This window comes from Nuphar pumila, chromosome 8, assembly GCF_984573655.1.
Source record: "Nuphar pumila chromosome 8, dmNupPumi1.hap1.1, whole genome shotgun sequence".
NCBI classification, from domain to species: Eukaryota; Viridiplantae; Streptophyta; class Magnoliopsida; order Nymphaeales; family Nymphaeaceae; genus Nuphar; species Nuphar pumila.
The window spans coordinates 121,752,279-121,778,090 of NC_143256.1; the positions used below are offsets into that span (position 1 = coordinate 121,752,279).

Sequence of the window (25,812 nt, forward strand, 5' to 3'; positions counted from 1 at the left end):
CTTTGATAGCTTCATAAAATTACTTTTTTAGAAAATGTGTTTTACTTTTCAATTTCCTCCTAATTCAAAAGACTTATAATGCCCCCAAAAAAATAAACTTGTATTTTCAAAAATATTATTATTTGATGATATTTTAATCATTTTCATAAGGTTGAATTCATATAAAGTTAAACCTATCTGGATATTGTTTTATATGTATGTGTGTTAAAAATAGGGTGGGTTGTTTTGACCAAATAGGACCCCATGAATGTGTTCAGCATATATCTCATTTATCAGCCTTTAGATTGTGTTTCTCATCTTTAACCTGGAAAATTTTAAAATTTTTGTAATCTAAGAGTAATCAATGAAAACCACATGAGTTAAAAGATTCAAGTACTACCTTTATGAAAAATATCTTATTATTGCAAACCATTCATTCTTTTCTTGACAAAGTAAATAGTTGAAAACCTTTAAAGGATTCTTAATATAGACATGCCAAAATTTTCAAGAAAGCAAAAAAAGAAACTGGTTCAGGTCGTTGTCCGTCCCGTCCATCACAACTTGAACTACTCATCACCTAAACAGGTTAGGATATAATCTGTCAGACTCATCGTCTAGTAGATACAAAGACCTAAAACAGTTGTAAAGAGTTATATCATACATGTTAAATAAGTAATATAACCTGGATACAATTATAAAATCAATATGCCCTTCATACATCTTCAGGATGACATAAACACCTGCCAGAATGCCTACCTCTCTGAACTAAGATGTCACAAGTGGTTGATCAGAGGTGTCATTACTTTATAAAACTTGCAAGTATACAATTTAATGATTTGTATAAATAAACATGTTTTCTATTGCAAGTAATTGTGTGAACATTAAGTCTCTATTGCAAGTAATTGTGTGAACAGTAATTGTGGGTACTTGCAGAACAAAAACGTAAAGACTGACTGAGACTATCCAAGAGTTTATTATGTCAAGTATTTTAGTACTTCGAATGACTAGCTGAATCTGCTGCAAAAAGGATAATGTAATAACCAAGAGAGAAATCCCCAAAGGCAGGTAAAAATAAAGATACATCCGCAAAGTAGTGGGATGTAACACCTAGGACAAATAATGGTAGCCCTGCCTAACACCTAGGACAACTATGAATGTGTCAATGAGTCATATTTATTAATGGATTGCATCATTACAACATATGTCATATCTATGCATAATCTACCTCTTCTAGCTAGGTTCTTAAGGTTTTGTGTATCGATTTAACCCATTCAATATGCTATGGTTTATTTAAACTGATTTAGCATCTTTCTTGTGAAGGCAATCTCCAAATTTAAGTGTGTGTGCGTGATTTTTCATAACTTGGTGCATTATCGCACCTCATGAGTTGTCATAAACCATCAGTTAATTGCGAGCAACCAAACATACAAGCATGCCTCGATGTCTTACAATACAAAACAGTAATTTACATGCCAACTATACCTTTGTAATTACCTATGGTTTCACAATAACTCTATTGAGCCATATGCTCCATTTATGAGCAATCAGGTAGGTGCATGTATGACTCGCTGATGACATTGTACAACATTAGGTATATTATGGCCATTTTCCCATATTGTGGTTGTATATCATATGTCACATTATAATCAGATAGCACACATTCATGGTATTCCAACATGCATTGCATATCATGCAGTAGCATCTCATTTATTTGCATAATTTCAATATCATGCTTGCATGCCAAAATTAACAGTTGATAATATATCATACTATACATCTATGTTTGCAGACTCGTTTATTTGACAAGAAATGGGTCCCAACTTGAATCACCAAGCAGGCATAATAGTCGAAATCATAGCACACACAGGTCTCCTAACCTTTTTTCTCGGGTTGATATACTTGAATCACATGCTAAACAACCTTTACTCGTGCTTAAAACCACTAAGGATTACTTTCTAGGGCCCAAGAATCGACTCCTCAAAACATAGGGTCAATTCATATGAGTCTTGAGGTCCATTTTATTCATAAGGATCAACATTTCAATATCAGGAATTGACTCTTTAAACATAAAGGGTTGACCCACACTTTGCAAGGGTCGACTCTTGGGGGGGGGGTCTCAACACCCAAGCTAGTAAGTAGTAGGAGTCGATTCCTTCTTAACAGGGGTCGACCCTCGAGCCTCCCCAAGTGTGTACAGTAGTAAGAGTCGACTCTTGTGCTTTCTTTCCACTTAAATAAAGGTGAAGACTATAGAGGGGTGACTCCTACTCAACAGGGGTCGACTTATGTGTCTTAAAAATTGATAAACAATAAGAAAATATGGATTTTGACAGACGTAACACACAAAAATCTTATTGGTATGTGTATAGAACTTTTACACATTTATCTAACATGCATAATAAGCATAAATACATAATAACATGTATATGCATATTGAGCATGCAAATTATCTTTAAGCTTAAAGAACCTACTAAACTAAAACCCTTAGCATGAAATAATACAAAACAATTTGTATGTGTTTCTCATATTTTCCCTACCTTGGAAAGATCCTACATATGACAGTTAGTGGGAAGAGAAGTGAAACGAACAATGCTTGGGTGGGATCGAACTCTTTGTGCAGGGGTCGACTCTTTAGGAGGGTGTCAACACCCAGGCTAGTAAGTAGCAAGGGTCGACCCTCAAGCTTCCCCAAGTATATATAGTAGCAGGAGTCAGCTCCTACATAGTAGAGGTAGACTCTTGTAACTTCCTACCACTTAAATAAAGGTGAAGTTTGTAAGGGGTTGACTCCTACTCAACAAGGGTTTACTTCTGTGTCTTCAAAATTCATAAACAGTAAGAAAACACATATTTTAGCATACGTAAAGCTCATAAATCTTATTGGCATGAATATAGAACCTTTAGACATTTATCTAATATGCAAAATAATCCCAAATGCATAATAAAAATATGTATATATGCATTAAGCATGCATAACATCTTTAAGCTTAAAGAACCTACGTAACTAAAACCCTTAGCATGAAATAATACAAAACAACTTGTATGGGTTTCTCGTATTTTCCCTACCTTGGAAAGATCCTACATACGACGGTTAGCAGAAACAGAATTGAAATGGACAATGCTTGGCTAGGCTGAGCCATAGTTCGATGACAACAAAAAAAAATAGAAGAAGAAAACAGTAAGGCGAGACACTACAAGAAAATTGTTAATTAGCGACGGAAATTAGCGACAGATTTTTTCCGTCGCTAATTAGCGACAGATTAGCTAGAGATAGAATCTGTCGCTAATTCGCGACGAATTAGCGAGGAAACAACTTTTATCGCTAATCTGTCGCTACTTAGCGATGGATTAGCGACTGCATTTTTTATCGCTACTTTTTATTACAAGAACACCATTTTAGCGATGGATTTAGAGAGGAAACTCTGTCGTCGCTAATCCGTCTCTAATTAGCGACGGCGTAGAGACAGAATATATTCCGTCGCTTTTTTGTATTTTGATTTAGCGACGGCTTAGCGACAGAAACATTCTGTCGCTAAGCCGTCGCTAAATGTCGCGTAAATCCCTAATCTCATCCCTCTTTCTCTTTTCCCTGTTTCGCTGTATTGCTCCCGCCCGCCGCCCGTCGGCTCTCGCCACCGTCCGGCCGCCGCCGCTCCCCGTCCACCGCTCGCCAGCTGCCGCTCCCCGTCAACCTCCCGCCACCGCCCGGCGACGCGCAGGTAATCACTTCTTCTTCTTCTTCTTCTTCTTCTTCTTCTTCTTCTTCTTCTTCTTCTTCTTCTTCACGCTGTATGCCCCGGCGATGGCCGATGAGGTTGAGCCCGGGCTATCGGCGGCGAACCTCGCCTGAGCTTGCCTTGCCTCAAGCTCATGGCCTGAGGTGAGGCTTCGCCTGAGCCGGGCTTGCCTCAGGCTCATAGCCTGAGGTGAGTCCTCGCTTGAGCCCATTTGAGGTGAGATGGGCCCCTGGGGTAGGAGAACCTGCATGCAAGTTGCTCCTGCAGAGATGAGGTGATGCAGGGGGTTCATCGATGTGGGACGGCAAGGGACGAGGTGGGGCTCCAACAAGGTGGGACGGTAGGGGGGCAAGGTGGGGGTGGCAGGGTGCGAGGTAGGGCTGCTCCGACAAGGTGGGATAGCTCTGGCAGCAGAGAGAGAGAGAGAGAGAGAGAGAGAGAGTCCTGTGAGCAAAGGGCTCCCGAGAGAGAGAGAAAGGGGTAGCTGATATATATATATATATATATATATATATATATATATATATATATATATATATATATATATATATATATATATATATATATATATATATATATATATATATATATATATATATATAGTGAATGACAGTGCAAAATGACATGAATTGATAAATTTGTTGTGTGAATCATTGAGAAGATTGCACTTGAGCAGTGAATCAGAACAAGAAAATAAAATAGAATGGAGACAAGGAGTTTACAGGAATTAGTAGAACTAACATGCAAAACTGGGATTTCCAAAATAAGGAGCTAGAAGGTTTAACACTCTCGGTTTGGTATGCATTTCATGTTCAATGAATGTAACTTGTGGAAGAGGAGAGGATAGCACTCTGAGCAATATTTTTACAAAAGACAACATGAAAAGATCTACCAGTGAAGTTATTCCACAAAAGTGGATAGTTTATTTTTTCTTCAATAAAAAGCAAACCTTGGCATATTTTAAAAATTCCAGAAACCGTGGTTAGATATTATTGTTTCTTTTCTTTTCTCTATCTTGTTTTTTGGGTAGTCAAGCTGGTGATAGCCTTTGCAGGATTTGTACCTGAGTGCCCACCATTGCAGATAGTGCAACCTCGACATCTTCGGCCCTAATGAATACAGTTAACAATAAAATGACTATTAAAAAGAAAAAGCTAACAATGAAAAAGTATAGCAGGCTCCAGGCAACACTGGAAGACTGTGTATTGTCATCTAACAACCTGACTTCATCGCATTTCATCATTAGATATATCATCAACAATTTAGTTGTTTTTTGCATTGCATAAGTGTTTGTGTTTCCCTAATTAGCTTCAATATTCATATTAACACAGTGTTTTTTGCAGATTTCTCAACGAAACTCGCTTGTGCCCCGCCACCCGTGGTAAGTAAGTGACAAAAAAAATGCAAATCGGGTAAATACCCGTGGTGAGTAAGTGATGCAAGCGCATCACATGTTATTTAATTTATTGAATGTAACACTTTATTGTTCACACACTCACTTAGTTGTTGATATCTAGGACTGCTTTGTTGGAGTTCGGAGATCATGCTGAGCATGATTTTAATGTATGAGAATAGGAGTGTTCTTATTTTTGGAGTACGGAGTCCATGCTATGCATGGTAGTAGTTAGTGGGATATTGAAGTGTGTTTGTTGCAGGTACAAGTTTGACATTTGTTTGATATGAATTATTTCGATGTATTGCAATGTTTGATGTGATTGTATCCATGCTTACATGTAGTTACTTTCAATTTGATTATGTCTTCCATGTGAAATTGTATACTGAAAGCATGCTTCAAATGAATGTATTGTGTCATGAATAGTTTGCACATGAAAATATTAAGTTATCAATGCATGCATCATAATTCTTGTGATTGTATGACATCATATATTGCATGATAAATTTGATATTTTGTTCATCATAGCATTCTGATGGTTCTCTTTTAACTGGTTAGGATACTATTCGTAACATCATACGACAGAATGACTGCAAACCGTGAATGGATGTACCGTAGGATAGTGGACAATGAGTTATCGCATGAATATATGGATGGTGTCGATAGTTTTATTGAATTTGCAACGGCAAGTGTCAGTACGGTAGATCCCACAGGTCGGATTAGGTGTCCCTGCAAGATTTGTAAGAATAATCGATTTGTAGAACCTCATGGCGTTAGACATCACCTATACAGGAAGGGTTTTGTGAGTGATTATCAGAACTGGATGTTTCATGGAGAAGAATTTAGAAACGATTTTGATGCACGGGTGAATGTGGTGCACGATAATCCATATACGAATTTGATATTTGATGCTGCAGGAACAGAACTGGGTTCTGCTATGAGTTCTAGTGATGTAAGAACTGCCGTAGATGAAGAATCACCAAACGATGCAGCTAGTAGATTTTATGATTTACTTAAAGATGCTGATGAGCCACTTTGGAACGGTTGTGAGAGTCACACTATCTTGTCTGTAGTTCTTCAATTAATGAATTTGAAGTCCGAGTATAATTTGAGTCAATCATGTTTTGACCGTTTGTGCATGATTGTGAAGAGTATGTTGCCTAAAGATGAGAAATTGCCACAAAATTTCTATCGTGCGAAAGTTATGGTCAACGCTCTAGGTATGGGTTACAAAAAGATTGATGCTTGTCTAAATCACTGCATGTTGTATTTCAAGGAGCAGGAAAACGACATATCATGCCCGTCATGTGGGCATCCTCGGTTCAAGCCAAAGACAAGAGGCAATGGTAGCACGAGATCAAAGGAAGTTTCATACAAGTCGCTCCACTACTTTCCTATCACTCCTAGATTGCAGCGATTGTATATGTCTTCAAAGACAGCTAAACACATGAGATGGCATGCAAATAAAGTTCGACACGATGAAAACAAGATCACGCATCCTGTTGACGCAGAAGCTTGGAAGCACTTTGATCGTACTCATCAGAACTTCGCAATAGAAGTGCGAAATGTTAGACTCGGTCTATGTACAGATGGATTTAATCCATTTGGGGGTAGATCAACTTCATACTCTTGTTGGCCAGTATTTGTAACTCCATACAACCTTCCACCAAGCTTGTGTATGAAACGTCCAAATCTTTTCTTGTCTCTGTTGATCCCTGGTCCGACCTCACCTGGCCAAAATCTTGATGTATATCTAAGGCCATTGATTGATGAATTAAAAGTACTGTGGGTTGACGGTGTTACCACGTATGATGCTCACAAAAAACAAAATTTCAACATGAAGGCCGTTGTTCTATGGACAATCAGTGACTTCCCTGCATATGGTATGTTATCTGGTTGGAGCACACATGGGAGGTTGGCTTGTCCGTACTGCATGGAGGATTCCAAAGCTTTTAGATTGAGGCATGGAAGGAAGCCTTCCTGGTTTGATTGTCATCGTCGATTTCTACCCAGCGATCATCCGTTCCGACATCAAAAAAATGCATTTAAAGCAGGCACAACTGAAACGGAAGGTCTATCCTCAAGATTGTCTGGCATAGAGATTCTAAGAATATTGTGATACTTTCCAGATGTATTAACAGATGCCCGCAGTTCTACACCCTTCCGTGGATTTGGGAAGGATCACAATTGGACGAAAAAATCTATTTTTTGGGAACTACCGTATTGGCCGACCCTATTGATACGACATAATTTGGATGTGATGCATGTAGAGAAAAATGTGTTTAATAATGTATTCAATACAGTAATGAATATTAAAGGAAAAACGAAGGATAATCTGAAGGCCCGTATGGATTTAAAATTAATATATAAAAGACCAGAATTGGAACTCAAAGAGTATAATGGCAAAGTACTGAAACCAAAGGCGAAGTACGTGCTCGGACCTGATCAAATAAAACATGTATGTCAATGGTTGAGACGACTGAGATTTCGAGATGGATATGTCTCTAACATTGCTCGGGCTGTGAAGATTGACGATGGACAGTTATATGGGTTGAAGAGCCATGATTGTTATATTTTTATGCAACGATTGATACCCCTAGCATTCCATGGTATGTTAGACAAACCTATATGGGGGGTATTGTCTGAGTTGAGCGGATTTTTCAGAACATTGTGCGCACGGGAGGTCGTTGTATCAGATGTAAAGAATCTCGAGGACTCTGTCATCACCACTGTTTGTCTGTTAGAAAAGATATTTCCGCCAGCATTTTTCGATGTTATGGAACATTTGATCATACATCTGTCATATGAACTAAGGGTTGGTGGCCCTGTGCAATATCGATGGATGTACCCATTTGAAAGGTATATGTTTTTTTATATTTGTCTCTTTAGTGACAGATATTTAAAATTTGAAATGTATATTCTTGTCAGATGCATGTTCGACCTAAAAAAAAAGGTTCGTAATAAAGCAAGAGTAGAAGGCTCTATTTGTGAGGCGTACACTTTAGAAGAAATTTCAAATTTCTCATCTATGTACTTCGAACCTCACATTCCAACACGTTACACATGCCCACCCCGTAACAATGATGGAGAACAAGTAACTGTAGCTGACAAGCTGTCGATATTTCAACCACTTGGGCATGCATTTGGTAGTTGCCGATCAAGGCTATTGACAGATCGAGAGCAAGATGCAACACACATTTATATTCTTTTTAATTGCTCAGCGATCGACCCATACATCGAGTAAGTATATGTATATGCAACTCAATTATAAATCCTTTTATGTTCTATATGTGGATACATGGCTCGGTAATATAAGTATTTGTGGTTTGCAGACGATTTGATCTGGAGTTGCAAAACAAAGTTTCACATCTCACTGATGCAGAAGTACAAAAAGAACGTGAAACTAAGTTTGTGGAGTGGTTGAAACAGTTGGTAAAGAAGCTAACAAAAATTTTGTACTTATAAACAACACTAAGTTACTTAATTGATCGTGATCACAATCATTGTTTATGTTTGTGCGTAGGTTCGCAATGGTGATGTTAAAGATCAAGGAATATGTGATTTAGAAAATGGTCTGACCAAAATTGTGCAATGCTACAACGGGTATATCGTAAATGGTTATCGATTCCATACAAAAGACTACGGTATAAACAAATCAACGATAAATAGTGGCGTGTGTGTCAAGGGTAGCAGCTACGGTGAAAATGAACATAATTACTACGGTGTTATAGAGGAAATAATGGAGTTGACTTACTTAGGCATGAATAACAGGGTTACGATATTCAAGTGTCATTGGTTTGATCCAACTGCAACAAGACTCGACAAAGCTTCAGGCATTGTGGAGGTGAATCATAAATCCAGGCACGATGTTGCGCATGATATGCATGTCATATCTCCATTGGCCGATGAAACATTCATAGAGGAATGTGATCCAAATGATGTACCAAGTGGATGGGCAAACAATGAAGAAGAAGAAGAAGAAGAAGAAGAAAGTCAAACTAGTGACGAGGAAGAATTCTCAAGCTAGTGAGCAAAATCTTATACTACAAACCTCTATTTAAATGCATTGTAATACTTGATGTGAGTTGTATTGCAATATTTGGTGTGAATGATCATAAATTTTATTTGAATGCATTGCAATGCTTGATGTGAATGACTTGATTGCATTGTAATACTTGATGTGAATGATTTCAATTATCTGAATGTATTATAATTTATGCAATTAACGAATGATTTGAATTAGTGCAATACTTGATGCCAATGATTTGAATTATTTGAATGCATTGCAATGCTTGATGTGAATGACTTGATTGCATTGTAATACTTGATGTGAATTATTTGAATTATCTGAATGTATTATAATTTATGCAATTAACGAATGATTTGAATTAGTGCAATACTTGATGCCAATGATTTGAATTATTTGAATGCATTGCAATGCTTGATGTGAATGACTTGATTGCATTGTAATACTTGATGTGAATTATTTGAATGTATTGTATGACATATGTTATTTGTTAGAATATGGTTCGTGGAGGTTATAGTGGTCGCTCATCCAGTAGTAGCTAGGCTCAGCCTTCATCTTCACGGGCTCCTATGATAGGTATATCATATAACTAATTAGATGCTTGATTAGTTCAAATGCACATTCTGAGAATTTCTAATGTATTTTTTTACAGATGATGTTGCGTCTGTACACGACCCACCTACACCAGTTGATCACACAAGTCAACAGCCAACACAGGAAACATGGTCTTCTCAGGCTGGCACAAGAAGACTCATTCGAATAGTGTATATCGATAATCGACCGTAAGTATTTTGTTTTAAATTATTGCATATCTTTTAAATATTTTATATTGATATTTACTGTGTAACAATTCATGTGCAGCACGAGGTTTGAGCCGCAAGAAGTAGTACGGGAGATTAGGAATTCACTTCTTCAACATCTACCAGGACCAGTTGCTCAATGGAAAGAGTACCCAAAGGAGGTGTTAGACAGATTGTGGTCCTCATTCATGGTATACAGTTGTTCCTCATAGTTAATGTGTTTCATATTTAATTTATTTAAGCAATGTCTACTAACTTTCTGAAAATATTTGTAGGCTTCGAATCGCTTCGCAACTACGGTGGAAGAAAATGATGCATGGAAGGTGTGGCAGAAGGTGGCTGCCAATCGATTTGCAGACATGTTGCACACTATGAAGACTGCAGCAAAAAAAACATCTGGCGTAGTAGATGATCCATTACTGTGGAAGGGTCATGGTCCTATTACTATCAGGAGAGATTACTGGGATGAAATGTGCGATAAGTGGGCAGGAGATGCATTTAAAAATCGCTCTGCGAAGGCTTCACAAAATCGATCGAAGATGCCCGAAGCCCATCTACACACAGGTGGATATAAGACATTTGGGAGCCACCTAAAGAAAATGGTAACTCATCAATATATAATATTAATTTTATAAGTATTGTTGCAAACTTGTGTACTAAATCTTTTATCATTTAACTTCGCAGGAAGCAGAAAAAGGAGGCAGTGTACCATATAAGGATGTGTTTGTAGAAACACATAAACGGAAGACCACGGGAGTCTTCGTATCAGAGAAGGCGAGAACGACAACGGTATGTATTAATTTTATTAATAATCATTGCAATATATATGCAAGTTATCATAATGTTATCATTAATTATTAATGAATACTTTAAACATTATTTTGTAGGAGGCATATGAGCAACAGATGGTAGAGCGATATGGCGAAGACGCTACTCGGCATCCATCATTTGATCCTACAGCATGGGTGACTGCAGCAGGTGAACCAAAAAAAAGTCGCGTGTTCGGGTTTGAGAGTAATATGAACACTTCACCAGTTATTGGTTCTTCCAGTTACGGCTCACCAACTTCTTGCGCCGACATAAGCTCCAAGCAGCTGACTATTCTTTCTGGTGATGATGTACGCGAGATCATTAATGAATCACTGAATAACTACTTTCAATACACTGTTGTCCCCTTTCTCCGAAATGAGATCAAGGCCGCTGTTCAGGATAGGGGATCTTCGATTCCAGGTCCCTCTCAGGTATAATCACATATTCAGTTTTTTGACTGCCTTAGAGCACATATGAGCATGCTATATTCATATATTCAATTTTTTGACTGCCTTAGCACACATACGAGCATGATCGAATCACATATATAGTTTTTTGCCTGCCTTAAAGCATATCTGAGCATGGTAGAATCACATATAGAGTTTTTTTAGATGCCTTAGAACACATATGAACATGCTATAATCACATATTCAATTTTTTGACTGCCTTAGAACACATATGAACATGTTATATATAATTTATGATAGAATCACATATAAAATTTTTGGCTTTGCCTGCCTTAGAGCACATATGAGCATGCTATATTCACATATTCAAATTTTTTACTGCCTTAGCACACATATGAGCATGATAGAATCACATATATATATATATATATATATATATATATATATATATATATATATATATATATAAAACTTTTTGTCTGCCTTAGAGCACATATGAGCATGATAGAATCACATATAAAGTTTTTTTGACTGCATTATAACACATATGAGCATGCTATAATCACATATTCAGTTTTTTGACTGCCTAAGAACACATATGAGCATATTATAATCACATATTCAGTTTTTTGACTGCCTTAGCACACATATGAGCATGCTATAATAACATATAGAGTTTTTTTACTGCCTTAGAACACATATGAACATGTTATATATAATTTATGATAGAATCACATATAAAATTTTTGGCTTTGCCTGCCTTAGAGCACATATGAGCATGCTATATTCACATATTCAATTTTTTTACTGCCTTAGCACACATACGAGCATGATCGAATCACATATATAGTTTTTTGTCTGCCTTAAAGCACATCTGAGCATGGTAGAATCACATATGGAGTTTTTTTAGATGCCTTAAAACACATATGAACATGCTATAATCACATATTCAATTTTTTGACTGCTTTAGAGCACATATAAGCATGATAGAATCACATATAGAGTTTTTTTATTGCCTTAGATCACACATGAGCACATGATAGAATCACATATAGTGTGTAATTTATTTCATTATATTTTGTTTATCAATACTGACTGTTCTTTTCTTGTGTAGGCTGCTAGCGATAATCAGGGTAGTGGAGCTGAAGGGACAGATAAAGACAATGAACAAGAAGACGCACAAAATCTTGGCGATGATTAGAGGACTGTGTTGAAGAAGTTCTATTTTTTTATTTTTCCTAATTGTAATTGTTGAATTGTAAATAATTAAACTTCTTAATTTTAAGGTGGAACGATTAATTGTTGTAGATTCTTGTTATATGAATTTTTTTTTGTGGTTTGTTTTTTATTTACAGGAAATATAAATTGTACAGGAAATAGAAATTGTACAGTTCCCGGTAATTAATTTTCAAATAAATTTTTTTTAATTTTTTTTCGTGTTTGCGACGGATTAGCGACGGAACCATCCGTCGCTATTCATATTAATCTAGCGACGGCGTAGCGACGGAATTAAATCCGTCGTCAAGCGGTGGTCGACGTTGAGTACCGGCGGATTGGCGACGGAATATAGCGCTCGTTATTCCGTCGCAATTAGCGACGGACCTGGCGACAAAATAATTCCGTCGCCAATTAGCGTCGAAATATTCGCGACGTAAGCATACTGTCGCCTCGTTGTCGCTAATCCGTCGCTAACCATGTTAGCGACGGATTAGCAACGGAATGTGGTCGTCGCTAATCTACTGCTTTGTTGTAGTGAGAGGTCATGGCTAATGCAACAAGGCTTCTAACCAGCCTCTAAATAGAGAGAAAGAGGGAGTGGGAGGGTGACCTCTAGCTGTCTGGATTTAACGAAGAAGAAGGGCAAGGAGGCACTAAGGTGGTGCCTGGGTGCACTTGAGAGAAATGATGAGAGAGGGAGAGTGAACCACATGAGAGAGTGAAAAGGAGTATTTATAGGAGAAAGGGAGGAAGCTCAATGATGGCGGTGGTGTGTGAACACAAAGGGGGTTTACATGAGGTAAGGGGACATAGGAGTGTAGGTAGGGGGTTGAGAGAGGGAAGGTATGATGAAAATAAAAATAGGGAGCAAAATAGTGGGGGGTTCAAGTTGGATCTGACATTCGAATACAATTCTGACCCATGTGGGTTGGTTCCCAAAAGCCAAGCTCGACTCTCCATAGAGAGAGACCACCCTTGGGCGAACAGGGGTCGACTTCCAAGCCTTCTTAACAAGCTTATGGGTAGCAAGGGTCGATTCTCTCTTAATAAGAATCGACTCTTAATGCCCCAATATGTTGGTTAGCCCCGGTTAAGCTATGTTACGAGCATCGAAACTACATTCACATAGATCTATATGTTTGCATATATCTTAAGACCCAATTTAGGGCCCTAATTCCTCTGAAATCGATGGATTCCAACTTCTAATTGGATTTTTTAAACCCAAATATCCCTTTAAAAAATTTGAAAATTTTGCTAGTATTATATTGTACACTATTGATTTTTCAACTCTCAAAAAAGCCAATATACATGTCAAAAGAATTTTAATCTAAGGGCTGGTTTAGTAAAAACCAAAGATGCAGATCACATTCATAGGATCAGATGTGCTAAAGAATTGAAAAAAAAAATTACTAGAGGAATTGAAGCCCAGGAGTGAGCGAGTGTGTGTTTATAACACTCACAATTGAATTTAGGACATCATATGCCCCTCAAAATGGCTTTTTTGTAATTCTTTTGCTGGTTTTTTTGTCATTATGTTAAAAATAATTTTTAACATAATCATAGACCCAAGGGGTTTGGCATAGTGGGATGGGGCCTAGACCATTTGATGGGCGGTCTAGGTTCAAATCCCATGGGTGTCACCCCTTGTGTAAGCCGAAGCTTGGCAACTCCTTGGAGTCGAGCAGTAAGCCCTAGGAGTTTTACGCGGACATGGACAATGACAGTAGGTACGACAGGCTGAGCCAACACGGTTAGGTCTCTGCACCTGAAGCAGTTTCTTTGAGTAAAAACTAAACAAAAATTAACATAATCACCCAATGACCAACTTACCCTACGATAATGTGCCTCTTGGTGGAATGCGCTCTTTGTTTTTTTTTATAGGCAAGCTGGTGTTAGGCAGATCCCCCACCAGCATAGTGACAAATATTTTTTTCGGCAAAATCTCGGCAATAAAAAAACATATTTTATAAGAAAATATTAATAAAAATTATTTTAAAATAAAAATACATGGTTTTTTCACTATAGTGCTGCCTTGATAAATTCAGCGGATGAAGTCACCAATCTACTTGGTCACCTAGCCGTGCTTTTTTTTTTTTAAAGGCAAGCTGGGGTTAGGCAGACCCCTACCGGTTATACAACTATATATACCATTGGGGCTTCTCCTACCAGACATGCAGAGCTTCCGTTGGTAACCTAGCCGTTCTACGTTCCCACTCTTTTTGCTTTTTTTTTTAAGCTCTTTTTTTTTTACCTGTTGGCTAAAGGCCAAAACACAAAATGGATAAATGTTTTATTGCAAATCAAGCAGGGTAATCTTTTGCAAGGATCATATTATGTTTTTTTTAATGAGCCCACATTTTGATTTTTTTTGTAAAAGGGTAATTTTTTTTCGGCAGAGAAAGCTAGGGTTAGGCAGACCCTACCAGTTATAGAACCATATACCAATTGGATTCGAACTTGCAAAGTCCCAACACAAGGTTACATGCACTGACTACTCCTGCCATCTTCTCGGAGTACATGTTTAGGAGTTCAATTTACATTTACATTTAATCAATAGTTTATTTGATCATTTTTTAAAAATTTAGTCATTAATCATAATAACATATGAAATCATAATAACATACCAATTGGGATTTGAACTTGCAACATCCCAACACAAGGTGACGTGCACTAGCTGTTCCTACCAAACAAGCGGAGCCCCCGTTGGTGGACAGCTGTAACTTTCATCAATGTTCATAACCATGATTATTAAAACAAAATGAAGTATCATTTCTTCCAAAATACCGAATGATCCAAGAGAATCACAAGTCATGCATTTTGACTCTATCTAAAGCTAACGTTCAAGTGAAACAAATTATGAGAGTGAAGGAGGTAGAACATAAAGTTGAACATGGTAAACTTCCCTACCTTCAAAGAGATGTCATGAACTTCATTTATTCAAATAGGGAGGGTGACCCAAGTGGTGATGCTTTTGAACTGTTAAATTTGTGCAAGGAAATGAAAGAAAAATACCATGATTTCAAGAATAGTGTATGCTACCTGTGAAGTTGATTTCTCTTCTATAGCAAATCCTACACAAACAAGTGAGTCTGATTTTTCATTCATAAAAAACCCCATTCAATCAATCACCAAAGGAAGGAGAAGAGAAAAAAGGATAAGGGTGGTCTTGGATTGTAAAAAAAAAAACTAGATTTTGTTAGATGCCAAATTGTAGTCAAACTAGTCATGATTCAAGAAATTATCCACAAAAAAAGGCCCTTCAATCTTTTGTGCAAGCTCTATCACCTCTTAAGTTTTATAGCCTTTGCAAATTAGATATAAATTCTAATGATTCTTTTCTTAATAGATGCTTACAACTTTCCATGTTGCAGGCTCAAAGAGGTTGGAATCATGTGGGTTAAGTTATTCCTTGGAAACATTTTGTAAATGTTGGTAAGTCCTATGTATTTAATAGGTTTTTGGATGAATACTTGTTTTTTTTCCTGTTTTTCCTGCTATCAAACATCTGGCTAGGAATATCATGTTTGTAGTAGTACATGTGCTAAATTTTCTGTAATGAATGAGATTTTTTAATAGCAAGTGTTTTAGCTAACATTGTTTTTTTACAGGATTGGCTATTTTGGATTTCAAGCTTATTTTAAAACTTAAAGAGACAAAATTTGATACATTTCAAGTAGACTACATATTGAAATACGAAGGAATAATCAATTGGTCATCAATCAATCATGTGAAAATAAGAAGCTTATTTGCAACTAATTTCATATTTATAGACTAGGCATTTGACTAAGTTCAGTATCTTATATTGCAGCTTATTCAAGCTCAAGAGCACAAGCCCATTTTGGCATCAGTTTGACTCCCCTCAAATGACATTCTACTTTGAAGATTAAAGCTAAGGGTGTTTAGTATGGTGACCTAGTAAGGGTGGATGGTGAAAAGATATTAGGCCACATCCTATTATTCACCATAGAAAGATTTAGGGATATTGAATTTTTTGTATTGTTTTTTTGGTATAAAATAAAAACACGTCATAAAACTTTATTATTTGAGGCACCAAGATATCCTCGCTTTTGATTTTTTTTCTCACTATTATCAAGATGTATTATAGATTTGGATCATTACCAATAGGCTTTGTACGTGAAGGACAATCACCATACATGGTGCTCTTATACATGATTCCACCATAATTTTGATTCACAGTGGTGTTGATTTTACTATCATAAAAAATTTTCTCCGATTTATATTACTCAAAGAATTTCTTCATCTCATTTATGCACAATAGATCCATTCACCAATTAAACCACCAAAAAGGAAAAACCATCTTATAAATTTATCATACACTTTAAAAAATTGCCCAAATGCACCAAGTCAGTCTTTATTCATAAAGGCTTTAGAAATGATAGGACGTGCCAAATTCTTGATTTCTTTTGTATCAGATCTTGATTAAGTGCTGGCACCATGCCCATATTATAGGAAGACCAAGACATGCAATTCTAGGAAACCATGTACCTTGATTGTTGAAACTTGCATGAATTTACTGTGAATGGTGAAATGTCACCACTAGCAAGTAGGGGTGTGTCAACGGGTCGGGTTTACTCAGACTCGACCCGTACCAAACCCTATAGGGTTCAGGTATAGTGATCAATATGAAGACCCAGGTAAGGATCCGAAGGTCTGATTAATACATGGAGTCGGGTATAGTTTGTGAAATTTTATACAAGACCCGTACACAACCCGAGTTCTGATTAAGACCCGCAAGTTTTCAATGTAAAAAAATTATATTTTACCGGGTATGACCCGGGTCTGGTTTATGTAGTTTTTATTGGGTCTGAGTATGGTTTCTCTTGTGGTGAGTCCGATTAGACTTGAGTCTGGACCCGATACCGTACCCAAAAATCAAAGCCAGGTCTGGTTTCACTGGGTCCAAACCCGACCCGTCTCGGGCCAAACCCTATAGGGTCTGTGTATGATGACAAATAAGAAGACCCGATTAAAACTGATCAAAGGTCCGATTAATACATGGATCTGAGTATAGTTTGTGAAATTTTATAATTGACCCAGCCTCGACCCGAATTTCAATTAAGATGCACAAATTTTCAATGTAAAAATGATAAAAAAATATTATTTTACCGGGTATGGTCCCGGTCTGGTTCATGTAGTTCTTATCGGGTTCGGGTATGATTTCGCTTATAGTAAACCCAATTAGACTTGTGTTCGGACCCGATACCATACTCAAAAATCAGGTCCAAGTCTGGTTTCACTCAAAAATCCGAACCAAACCCGACCCGTTAACACCCCTACCTACTAGCAAGCACCAAAGAGGCCCAGACAAATGAATGTACCATCCTTTACCATTATGTGGTGACCACCAGCTCTGTCTACAAGTCAAAGCATTAAGAAGATATACAGCTCTAGGAGCTAGCAACATGACCAAGCCAGAAAAATAATTGTCTTAAGAAGATATACAGCTCTAGGAACTAGCAACATGACCAAGCCAGAAAAATAAGTGTATATAACCATAACTAGGATGCCTCCAGAAACAAATGATAACCATAGCAAAATGTGTACCTAAACCAAAATGAAAAAAAAAACTCTTCCAAATTACAGCAAAACTTCCTAGCAGAAAGTCTAGCAAAGAATGTTGTTCCCTGCTATATACTAACCACCATGAGAAATTGGATCCCAAGTGAAACTTTCTAGCAAAAGGGCCAGCAAAGAATATTGTTCCCTACTATATACAAACCACTATCAGAAACAATGTTGTCAATATAGGTGCGTATCGGCCGATATGTATCGTATCCATAGAAAATCGATAGGCATCACTGTTGAATTGGCGTTTTTTAATAAATATAAAAACATTAATTTTTATTTTTAAAATATTATTTTAATAACTTTAACACATGTATTGACACGTAATGTTTTATTATTATTTTTTGGCTGATAAAAATAGCTGAATCGTTGGCCAAATGATTCAGAGCCGATACCGATACTGACAACATTGATCAGGAATTGTAAGTGAAGCAGCAATCCTACAATGCCCACTACATCTGAAAAAAAAATGCTATTGACAGATCATGCCTTATTCAGTCCAACCCTTTTCCTAGCCATTCAACTGAGAGGATGCTTAATTCCAAACGAGATAAAATTGATCACTAAAATTCCAATACCTCAACGTTCATCATCAAACCTAGAAAGAAGACATGCAAAACGAGAATCTAAATCTTGAAAAAAATATTAAATGAGAAATTACTAGGAAAAGAACCCAAAATTGATGGCAAAACATGGATTTCGTGTTGGGATAAACCACTGCAAGTGGTGGTGGTTACCCATGATGTGGATAACATCCCCACGGAAGATGCTCCCTCCGATAAACTCGAACAGAATCAGGGGGAACGGTTACGCAAACCATTCTCACTATGTGCCTATAAAAGGGGTATCATGAGCAACCCCCAAATACGACACATACAGAGAAATACGATAAAAAAAATATAAAGGAAAAACAGAAAGGGGAAAACAGGTCGAGAGCCTTACCTTTCATCCAGTGGTTTTTCATCCGGTGAGGAAACAAATTCTGCTCACCGACTGCATCCAACAGCCTACGCTCATGGAGGGCAGCAGCCCGGCTGAGAAGAAGCTTTCCCCTGTTCAGACACCACCAACAGCTTCCCTTGCTCCAGCCACTGCTAGCCATCGATCCCGGTCCACCAATGGTGGCAACAGGTACGCCTTTCTTCTGTTTTTTGTTTATGCGCATGCTAAACCCAACAATGGGTTATGGGCCCACGCCATGCCTCTGCTACACGGGCGATGGCATTTTTTCGGTGACTATTGTCATGGGGTGACAGTGTTTTCCCGGTAGAGCAAAGTCGCGTGGGGCGACGTTGTTGACAGTCGACAGCATGTCATCGTGGGGCGACATGGTGTCACCGGTAGATGACGATTGCCGACGTGGGGCGACAAAGATAAAAAAAAACAACTGGAATGAGTTTTTACCTATAGCCATCGGGTTGCAGGAGCTTCAGCCATCGTCGAGGGCAGTCACGGTTAGTCACCGAAAATGGGGGGTTTGCCTTCGCCGGATCGCCGACATTCATCCGGTGACGTACATCATAAGGGTTTTAAAATCCCTTTTGATTCTTTCCCCCTCTACCGTCGGGTGAGGTGGGAAGATTTGTCGTCGGAGGCTGTCAGGGCAGATGTTGTTTCCACCGTGAGCAGGCCGGTGATGTGCGTCGCTGGCAGGCGATGTGCGTCGCTGGCATGCGATGTGCGTCGTTGCCATCTTCGTCAGGGTCTGCATGAGGTTTTGCGAGAGCGAGAATCATTGTCGGTGGAGCATCGTCGAATGGGCTCCGTGAGGGTCGTCGACAGATGAGGCGGGTCGCTGGTAGGCGACATCGATCATCGGCAAGCGACGTGGGTCACCGACAAGCCAAGAGGGTAAACCCTCTTTCGATTTTACAGTTTTTGCAAATAGAAAACCCTCAGGTTTTCTGTTTTTCTGATTTTAACGCATGAACTGGATCAGGTCCGTGTATGAGTCTGATTCGGTTAAAATCGAGTCAGACCCGGATCTGGTTAAAACTGGGTCGGGCCAAAATCTGGTTAATACTGAGCCTAACCTGGATCTGGTTAGTATCAAATCAGACCCAAATATGATTCATTCTGGGTCAGACCCGGATCCAGTAATTACCGGGTTAGACCTGAATCCGGTTCATACCGGGTTAGACCTGAATTCGGTTCATACCGGGTCAGACCCAAATCTAGTTCATTTTGGGTCAGACCCGGATTCAGTAATTATCGGGTCAAACCCAGATCTGGTTGGTAACCAGGTCAGACCTGAATCAAGTTATAATTGGATTAGTCCCAAATCCAGTAAGGGTCTAGGCACTGTTTGGCTTGAACTGAATCAAGGACTGGTTCAGCCCTTTATGAGACCGGTTCAGAGTCATTTTTTACCGATTCCTTTCAGTTTCTCACCGGTTCCGAGATGCTAAGACCCTGTTTTCACAAATATTCGAAGATACAGGAGTTTTGGCATACAATTATAGGGTTTTATGAATTTTTGTTCATACTTGATACCGATTCATAAGATTGAGAACCGGTTCAGACCCTTGGATGACTGGTTTGGGGCTATTTCAGACCGATTCAGAGTGTTTTCAGACCGGTTTTTGCTTATGGACCTAGAGTTTTACCCATTTAAGCTTAAATTTTGTTATTGTTTATGCATTTATTTATAATTATGCATGCATAAATGAATATATAACATTGACATCAAGGATAGTTAGATAATTTAGTGTATTCACATCACCAAAGTGACTGAATACATGTATGTTATAGAAAAATTTCTAGTACTATCATACAGTTTTAGCCAATATAAACATTATACTTAGATTCGTGAAATGATAAATAACCCAAAAGAAGTTTTATCGTGTTTCAAATTTAAGTAGGGTAAAATAAGGTAAATGTATCGAGATACATCGCACATGTGTATCCAATGGTATCTGGTATTGATAGTCTAACTTCACAAGAACCTTAGTTTTATCAAATATGGTCGGTAGGCAAAGTGGTTTCGCGTGTTTGCGCTCTTACTAAAGTAAGGCTTCAATGACCCTCTACACTCGCCTGGAAATAAGCATATTAAGAGCCTTTATTCATTTACTTTTTTTATTAAGTTTTGTCTCGTACGAATGTCCTTTGATACATGTCTTTTATCGTGCAGTTTCTAGTTCTGTGATTTTAGATGGCTCTGACTGTATTCCCTTTTTAGATGAATCAAACTTTAGTAATTAGAAATAGATTGTTCTCTTTACATTAGTGTATATGGATTTAGATCCGACCTTAAGGATAAATGAACCCACTACCCTGACTGATCAAAGCACTGTTGATCAAAAGAGTACTTTTGAGAAGTGAGAGCGCTCGAATAGACTTAACTTGTTGCTTCTGTAATCTAAGGTGGCTAAGAATATTCGCAATGCTATCATGCAATGCAGGACAGTGAGAGAATTCTTGAGTGTTATTGAAGCACAATTCGTGAGTTCAAATAAGGTCAGAGCCAGTACCCTGATGTCAAAGCTCTTATCTATAAAATATATTAGAGGGAAAAACATTCGTCAGCATATTTTGGAGATGAGAAAAATAGTGTCTCAGCTGAATGACATGAAGCTGGTCATTTCTGATTCTTTCATAGTGCATTTAGTTCCAGCGTTCTTACCCTTGGAGTACAAACCTTTCAAAATCTCTTACAACACACATAATGATGAATAGACATTTAATGAACTTATGTCCAAATGTGTTGAAGAAGAAGAGAGATTGAAAGAAGCGCATGTGCAGAGTGCACATATGACTTCTTATGCACCCAAGATAGGACCGAAAAAGAATGCATTCAAGAGAAATGCTAAGAAGAAACTAATAAGAGATAAGACATCCTAAGGCAAGCAATCTGACTCTGCTCTCATAAAGTACTTCTTTTACAAGAAAAAAAGACACAGAAAGGCCGATTGCATAGAGTATAAAAAGTAGTTGAAAAAGAAAGACAATTTATCATTTATTTCTCATGAATATAATTTATTATAAATTCCTGAAATAGTTGGTGGATTGATTCTGGTACTACTGTTCATATTTCCAACTGTCTATAGTTGTTTCTGAACAGAAGGGAACCAACAATGCATGAGAAGAACATCTATTCGAGAAACAAGATGCGTTCGCATGTGAAGGGTGTTGGGACCTGCAAGATTACTTTAGATAAATGTGTAGATTTAAATCTTCATAATGTCTTTTATATTCCATCATATAATAAAAACTTAATTTCAATTTAAAAATTGGATAAATTTGGATATTATTTTAAGTTTGAAAATTTTAAGTTATTCATTTACAGAAAGTCAAATGAACGACCCCCAAATACGACATATACAAAGAAATACAATAAAAAAAAATATAGAGGAAAAACAAAAAGGAAAAAACAGGTCAAGAGCCTTACCTTTCATTCAGTGTTTTCCATATGGTGAGAAAACAAATCCTGCTCACCGACTGTATCTAGTAGCTTGCGCTCGTGGAGGGCAGCAGTCTAGCTGAGTAGAAGCTTTCCCCTGTTCAGCCACCACCAGCAGCTTCCCTTGCTCCAGCCACTGCCAGCCATCGATTCCGGTTCACTGATGGCGGCATCAGGTATGCCTTCTGTTTTTTTGTTTATGTGCAGGCTGAACACAACATTCCAAAAATTGAAATCCCTTTTCTTTAAAGAGAGAGGGGGGGGGGGAGATAATACAATTGGGGGTGTTGAATGGCTGAATGAGGGTGGACGCCACCAGTGGGTACCTCAATGCCGAAAAGTATTCCTTCGATGATTTTCTGGTCGATTTTTGGTCGTGGGTGATCTTCCAGGAAGGGGAGTAGGAGTTAGGGTTTCAAGAAAAGAGTTAACTGGTCATTATGTGATTACGTTAAAAATTTATTTTTTAGGTAAATGAAAAAAAAAATCAGCAAAAGATTTGAAAAGAAGCCATTTTTAAGAGCATATGATATCCTCAATTCAATTGTAAGTGTTGTGCATCATAACACTTCTCAGTGTATATAGGGCTGGGAGTATCATCAAAGTTCTCAACCATGAAACAATAGTCAGACGCTTCCGCCCGTGGTAAAAAAAATAAAAACTTGAGCTGAGCTCAAAACCGCCAGAAAAGGTTGGATGCCTTTAGTGGCGCTTTTACCATTAGCCGCATGCGAACATTCCACTACCTTTAAACCCTTAGCAGCGTTTTTATACGCTACTAAAGGTCATTTTACTTTTTAACTTAGGTGTGAGTGTATGTTGGATATAATGTCAAACTTTTTGCAGTTCTACGTTACACCTCTCTCTCTCTCTATATATATATATATATAGAGAGAGAGAGAGAGAAATGTGTCGCTGCTCAATCCTTAGCGGCTCAATCAAAATGCAATTGCGTTGGCCGTAAGATCCAACGACTATTGTGTGTCATAGCCTTTTTCCTTTCCCATTAAACCCCCTCTCTCTGAACCCCTCTTTCTTTGCGCTATATTCTCCCTCCCGTTTCCCACCGGCGTCGGACGCCATCGGAGGCCCATTTGCATTGGACGCCTCTCCTTCCTTACTCGCGTCGAACAGATGCTTCTCAACGGTTTGGGTTTGGTTCAGACCCTGATGAAACCAGACACATACCTAAACCGAGCTCTAATCAAACCCATCATAAGAGAATCGATACCCAAATCTTATAAGGATTGCATGAACCAGACCCAGTAAAATAATATCTTTTATCCTTTTTACATTGAAAAATTGCTGATCTTAGTTGAAACTCTGGTCGAAACGAGTCAGATATATAATTTCACAAACCATACCTTGCTTCATATATTAAACAAATCTTTCGGATCCTATCCGATTTGTAATTGGATCTTCTTATTTATCACCAAGTCCGGGTCAGGTTTGACCCATTAATATCCCTAATAACGTATCAAGAAAGAAGGGAACCCGTTAGTTCCGTCACCTATTTGTTTCCTTCTGGGTCTCTCTCTCTCTCTCTCTCTCTGATTTGAACCCAAGTAGGACTCTTCTCTTAGTTTTATTAGGGCTTGTGGAGTCTGCAGAAGGGGTTGAAGGTGGTGGCATTGGAATTCTTCTTCTGAAAGCATTGCTTGTTTCTCAGTTGGATTTTAAGGTTAGTTTTCTGAGAAAGAGATAGGAAGAAAAAAGCGAGTCAAATTTTTCTCAATTATGCGATCTTGGGCGGATTCAGGCGCGAATTCGGCTGCTGAGCATGTAGTCGCTCCACCTCCTTCCGCCGCCGCTGCCGGTGGTGTTTCTCGGCCTGTGTCACGCTCGTCGTGGTACGTCCCGCCCCATCTACGTAGCCGCCCGCCGCCGGCTTCCGACCATCTTCCTCCGTCGAGTGATGCGTCTACCAGCTTCAGATCCGGTGGAGGAGGAGTCTCCGACTGCAGCAATGGCAGTTTCGGTGGCCGTTGGGGCGCCCGCGATTCGGGAAGGTCGGGTTATGGCGGTGGTGGCGGAGGAGGATGGAACAACAGAATCGGCGGCGGTGGCGGATGGGATCGGGGGAGGGAGAGAGAGGCAAATCCGTTCGACAACGACGACGCGGCCGAGCCGGCGTTCAGCGAGCAGGAGAACACCGGGATCAACTTCGATGCGTATGAGGACATACCGGTGGAGACCAGCGGCGATAATGTCCCTCCTCCCGTGAACACCTTCGCGGAGATCGACCTCGGCGATGCCCTAAACGAGAACATCCGGAGGTGCAAGTACGTGAAGCCGACGCCGGTGCAGCGGCACGCCATCCCGATCTCGCTCACAGGCCGGGACCTCATGGCGTGCGCGCAGACCGGATCGGGGAAGACGGCGGCTTTCTGCTTCCCCATCATCAGTGGGATCATGAAGGGACAGCCCCCTCAGAGACCGCCGCGAGGCTCAAGGGCCGTCTACCCCCTCGCGCTCATTCTTTCTCCCACGAGGGAGCTCTCCTGCCAGGTTTCTCACGCTTTTCCGAGTTCTACTGCTTTATAGTTTGCATTTGGTGCATCCATACATTGATTCAATCTTGTTGCTGAGGGATGGTTGGTAATGCCAAGTAGATACACGAGGAGGCGCGAAAGTTTTCTTATCAAACGGGCGTCAGAGTTGTCGTCGCATACGGAGGAGCGCCGATAAATCAACAGGTTTCTGTGATCGTTTTCCTTTTTTATATCTCTCTGATTCGGCGTCTGTAATTGTGCCTGCATAACCGTGACTTTGGCTGTCTTACATGATGAAGTATCTATATTCCTGTATTACACATTGTCCTGTGATGCAAAGTGGAATTTTCTTTTCCTTTAACTCAACACGAAGTTACTAGTTCAGATCAGTATGACTGTACTCGATGTTTCATTGCTGGTTGACATTGCGAACACGAATTCATATTTTTTTCTTGAATGCATTTGTTACGTGAACACTTTATTTTCAGAAGGAATAATGTGTTATGGATAAGAAGGGCATGATAGACTGTGAAACTGTTGAATAAAAGTTCACTGGGATAGTGATAATATAAGAATGTTGACAAAGATGTACAAGTAGTTAGGATTGACACCCAAATGGGAAACGTGTTTGAATTCCTCTCAATGTGGTGAGAGGTCACTGAAAATTGTCATCTATTCTTAAAATATTAAATAGTTGCTTATCCGGACCATATATTTTATTACACATATATGTGTAATGCCACCTACACCCACCTACTAAAAATCATTGGTGCAGGTTGCATCTTCTCAACCAGACCTTATAGATACATGTAGTCAACATAGTTTATTTGATAGGAACCATGCTTTGGATCATGTTTTTTGGACATAAAAATAGTTTTTTTTTAAGTCATGAAATTTTGGTGCATTGTGAACCATTGATTTTTGAAGATCTTGAAAAATCTATATGTAGGCCATAATCACA

At 38.7% G+C, this 25,812-nt stretch overlaps 1 protein-coding gene across 1 annotated transcript in view; it reads left to right on the top strand.

Moving 5' to 3' along the window:
- The first annotated feature begins 23,960 nt into the window (after nt 1-23,960).
- LOC149830481 (plasma membrane ATPase 1-like) overlaps nt 23,961-25,812 on the top strand; it is a 36,302-nt gene continuing 34,450 nt past the window's right edge. Inside the window, exons 1-2 of the mRNA XM_090016546.1 lie at nt 23,961-24,867; nt 24,972-25,055. Coding sequence (XP_089872672.1) covers nt 24,097-24,867; nt 24,972-25,055 — 855 coding nt within the window. The 5' untranslated portion in view covers nt 23,961-24,096. The remainder of the gene's footprint in view (nt 24,868-24,971; nt 25,056-25,812) is intronic.